The sequence below is a fragment of the Mus caroli genome, chromosome 11, assembly GCF_900094665.2.
Source record: "Mus caroli chromosome 11, CAROLI_EIJ_v1.1, whole genome shotgun sequence".
NCBI lineage: Eukaryota > Metazoa > Chordata > Mammalia > Rodentia > Muridae > Mus > Mus caroli.
Genome location: NC_034580.1, coordinates 81,953,831 through 81,958,627, shown reverse-complemented (window position 1 = coordinate 81,958,627; position 4,797 = coordinate 81,953,831). Strand labels below are relative to the sequence as shown.

The window sequence follows — 4,797 nt, the reverse complement described above, 5'->3', positions numbered from 1 at the left end:
ATTGAAAGTGCAATTCTATTAAGCTACTGACATTTCTGTAATAAAACAATAATTCCCTTAGGATTTTAATTTAAAATTTGCCCACTTCTAAAAAAGGGCAAAGTCTTATGAAAACAATCTTTTCAAACATTGCAGGACAGGGCACATTTCAAGTGAAATTATGCAAACACAAAACATCGTAAATATGGTGGCAAGGCTCTTCTTCACAACAGGGTCTGTCTGCCTTCTCGCTTGCCTGGTTCTCCTCTCAGCCCAGATATGAAAGGCAGTATTTGGGGGGAACACTAAAAGCAACTGAAATGACTAAGCAGATTTCTCTAAGCAAAACCGCTTACGCAAAAATTATTGTACACCCAGTGGTGTCTTATGTTCTTTAGGTTGAAAGGGGCAGTGAAAGTAATTTCCTCAAGAACTTTCAGGGGGATTAAGACGAACTATGTGGAACTGAACTCTCTAAATCTTCCTTATATTGGTGCTATTGTGAGACATTACATCTTACACTTTAGCAAGAGCTCTGGGGCGGCTATTAATCGCTAATGAATGCTGCAGATAGCTTACTGCTGTAGGAAGGCAAGGTGCTCCGGTTTTGAAGGGCTTACATCGCCCACTCTGTAACTACAGGCAATGGTCCTACTACCATGTATGACTAACAGTCAATCCCTCCGCTCCAAGACAGCCCCTGAGGTTTCTTTCCCCAGCCATCCTTTGATCTACATCTTTTAAGCTTTTTCCTGTGGCCGAACCCTCCAGTTCTCGAAGGCCAAACTGATCTCTACACTAGGTTGGTCTAAGTCCACCAAAATGTCCGCGGAAGCGCTCTCCAGGGGCCAGCAGGAGACTCTTCTCCCATGGCCTTCCCTGTCCTTTGAGATGGTTTTATCTGAGGAACTCGAGGTAGCCATCCGGCTCTCCTGGCGTCAGAAGGGCGTGCGTCAGGGCAGGGAGGCTTGCAGCTCAGCACGGTCCCCCTCCCTGAGGTGTCAGCAACCACCCACTGCGCGAAACCAGGCGGGGGAGGCGCGCCGCAGCCAGCCGCCCGAGCTCTGCGGCGGGGCCGTTTCCCTTAGTCACCGCGGCCCCCACGCCACGGCCTTCTCCTCAGGCACTCGGTGTCCTCACGCCCCGGCCGCCACGCCGGCAGGGGGCTCAATCGCCACCTCCTCCCCAGGAGCAGCGGCCAGTATCTTGCCTCTCGCCCTCCACTCTGGCAGCCTTCAACCGACCCTTCTCTACCCGCATCACGTGCACCGGGAAGTGCGTGGGTGGGTCTTACAGCGCCTACGGAAATGACGTAGTTCGCCCCGAGTCGCATGATGTGGCAAAATGTTAAAAAAAAAAAAAAAGGGGGAGGGGGGAGGGGAGAAGGGAGAAACCGGAGCCTGGGGAAAGTGATGAGTCTAGAAAAAGTAGTCCCTCGGTTTCTCTGTTTCCCCGCAGCCGCATCAGCGAAGAGCGCTCCGCGCACTGCGTCCCTGAATCCCTACGCCCGACCGCGGCGCGGCGTCTGTGGAAGGCTACATAAGGCGGACGGCGTGAGGAGGCTGGGCGGAGTTCTGCCTCGGGATCCTTCCGCAGGGCTCAGCCGTTTCCGGAGTCTGCGCTGCTCCCGGTTCCGCCATTGCGGCTCTCCCGGCCCCTGGAGCCTCCGCCCCCGACCCAAGCTCTCTCGTCTGCCTGCCAGTTCCCTGAGTCCCCGGAGAGTATCCCTCTGAGCCCAGACTCCCCTCCCCTTCCCCGTCTCCTCCTCTCCCTTGGAGAGCCCGGGCAGGCACTGCCCTGCAGCCCCAGTGACAGGAGGAGACCATACTCCCCGACAGCGCCATGGCCCAGATTCTGCCCATTCGCTTTCAGGAGCATCTCCAGGTACGTGTTAGTGGGGGCTGCTGAGGGACTTTTCGAGGGTCGTGGGAAGGAAGAAGCTAGCGGCCCGGCCCGAAAGGGATCGAGAGAAGGGGAGTGGGGGGTGTCGGTATTTGGCATAGGTGGAGGAAGGACAGTGTCTTAAAAGCTTAAAGGGTTAAATGATATGAGACTAGGATGGAAATGACGAATCGGAGTGCAAAGGGCGGCGAGGCCAGGCCTTACGTCTGACGACCTCTTATTCTGCTTCCTGGATTGCAAGAACTGCGCATACCAGACCCCCCTTCCCATTTTACTCAGTTCATTCATTTGGGTAGGGGCTAGGTGGGGGAGCTTCTCGCGCGTTTCTCCCAGAGCAAGATTTCTCGTTAACCCCGGGCGACGCGGGGCTGTCACCTTCCCTTGGTCTATTCCCATTTCTACATCGAGTCTGCACCCAGGAATTGTGTGGCGGGTGGGTTGGGGAGGAGCTGCATCCTCCCTCTGCAGCTCACCACTGAGAAAGGCACCTTGGGGTTAGGGTAGCAGTGGCTCGTGGCTTGCCTTCCCTGAATCTATAAGGAACCGAAGGTCACACTCACTGAAGGAACAGAAAGAAGATAGAGGGGCGGCAAGGGGCGGTGTCAGTCACGGTGCCTTGGGGTCAAGGTCCCAAGGGGAACGCGCATATTTTTCCTTTCTTGGTTTCTTCAGAGGGTTAGTGTAGCTCTTAGGCTCACTTTGATTCTTGCAGGTAGGGAGAGTTATTTAGAGGTTATTTATGGCCTTTTGGAATTTAGCAGGTAGTTGTGGGATTACGGTAGGAGTATGTCTCACAGGACTGCGTGGAATTCATCAGGGCCGGGTTGTAAGCGCATACCTGCTCTGTGTCAGTACCTAACAAGTTGATCTGTAACTAGCTCCTTTTTAATAGTATGGGGCGCCCCCCCCCCCCCCCCCCCCCCACTGCACCTTATCCTGGAGTCAATACACCATTGTCTAACCTGGCAACCTGCCAGCAGTTGGCCTAGGCAGGGGACTGTTGGAGGGCTTCGCTGAATTACGCTTCTTCTGAACTGCTGATTTTCCTGGTTCACTTGTCCTGACTCTTTGACATCATAATTTATTCATATCAATTTACTTTCCCTCAAGTATCCCCATAGAGAAATCTGCTTTCAGCTGCATCTTCTGAAGGGCTAATTTCATAAGGGGGAGGTGCAGTGATCCAGTTCAAATATTGGTAACTTATTGAGTGCTTTATCATTGAAGGCAATCTGATTTACTTTTCTCCATTGATATACATAAAAGATGTTTGATAATAAAGAGGGTTAACCAAAATTTAGCTACAAGTAAAATAATTAAATATTTCTTTATAGACTTTACCGTGTTGCTAACATTAACGAATTATTTTACTTTAGGACTTTAAATGTAAATAATAATAGATCTTTGCCCATAAAATGACTTGAATACATTTTCTTCAGTCATCACTAGTTTTCAAATAATTCATCTGATTTTGGCAATAAGATCTCTATTTTGTAAAGGTCTGTAAAATGTCAAGTGACAATGCTGACAGAGAAGTTAATTTTTGTTCTCAATTCAAGCTTGAGTTTCCTCTGTTAAGAATATAAAGTGTTAGGAAGGCGCTGTTCTGGATGTTAGTGGACAGTGGGCTCTTCAGGCTGAGTTAAGAGGGAGGCAGCCTGTGTACACTAACAACAGAAAAAAAATCTAGTTTTAATTAATTGCTTGCTTTAATTAATTTGACCATGATTTGGGTTGCTGGTTTTTCTTCTCCCATTTTTGGGGTTAACACTTGGCCACACTGAAGTTACCAGAAATAGCTTTCTGCAAATATGTGTATAAACCTTACACAAAAGAAGCAAAGACAACTGCCGATGACATGATCATCGTTGGTGATTTGAATAATAGTTTTTCATTTCTATTAAACTCTAGACCAGAATTGTTGAATGGTCTTACAGACTGGAATCCAAACTTGTCCCTAATTAAAAACAGATTTAATGCAGGTGTGGCATGTGAGTAGCAATTTCTGCAAATCTTTGAAGCTGTTTTCCTAAATTTAAAGATTTTGAATATTTATAAAATAGCTTTACAAATATCTTGAAGATCTCTGATGTTTATTTTTTGGAGGACCTTGTTACACTTTAGGCTTTGGCTGGTAGGATTCCACTCTAGTAGGTAGAGATCAGTTGTGCCAAAAGGGCAAATCACCGATCTTTTCAAGGATAATGTATCTTCTGATCTCAGATTTTTATTCCCTCTCTTTTAACATACAAACATACAGTGTAAGGATTCTTCCAGTTGTCATCTTAAGTCTTTGATTGCCAAGCCTGCTTAGAAAACAACTTTCTAAAACACTTAGGAGAACTGGGAAGTGAGGACCTAGAGAGTGTAGAATTCACTTGTGAAAGTTAACAGCAAACTCTAAATTAATTATTTTAAACTTTTTATGAGAATGTTGCAAATAAAAAATTGCTATTTATTTTCATATCCCTTTGTGCATTTGTTTAGATGAAGATCTGTCATCAAAGCTTGGAACTACATCACATAATTTTGATACTTTATGTGATGAAGGAATTTTTGTTGAGTTGCAGATTCTGAACAAATTCTAGGCTGCAGAACTCAGAAAGTTCAGTGCCAGCGTGCAAAACCCTGTCTCAAAGGACAAAACAACAAAACCCCACTGCCTGGAATTTTCAGTTCCTGGCATATTAAGCATTTTGCAGTTGACACATTTGGTTGAGCATTTGGATACTTTTAATTTTCATTTACATATCTTTCCACCCTATTCTTCTCTCTTTGATCCATAAACACAGGCATGCAGTGTGTTGCTGAATTGAATAGTAGGATTCTTGAGAAGGCTTTAGTTTCAAAGAGACAGCAGTAATAGATGCTTAGGAAGACTAGAAGAGCATGCCACCTGGAAGTAGACTCTAATCT

The 4,797-nt window shown here is 46.7% G+C and overlaps 1 protein-coding gene across 4 annotated transcripts in view; it reads left to right on the top strand.

The window, feature by feature from the left end:
* The first annotated feature begins 1,543 nt into the window (after positions 1–1,543).
* Positions 1,544–4,797, top strand: part of Cltc (clathrin heavy chain) — a 62,689-nt gene continuing 59,435 nt past the window's right edge. For 2 of the 4 annotated variants that reach the window (XM_029484014.1, XM_029484012.1), the window contains exon 1: positions 1,545–1,863. In XM_029484014.1, the coding sequence (XP_029339874.1) occupies positions 1,822–1,863 (42 nt within the window). In that variant the 5' untranslated portion in view covers positions 1,545–1,821. Of the gene's footprint in view, positions 1,864–4,797 lie in introns of all 4 variants that reach the window. The other 2 variants (XM_029484013.1, XM_029484015.1) reach the window with 2 other exon arrangements.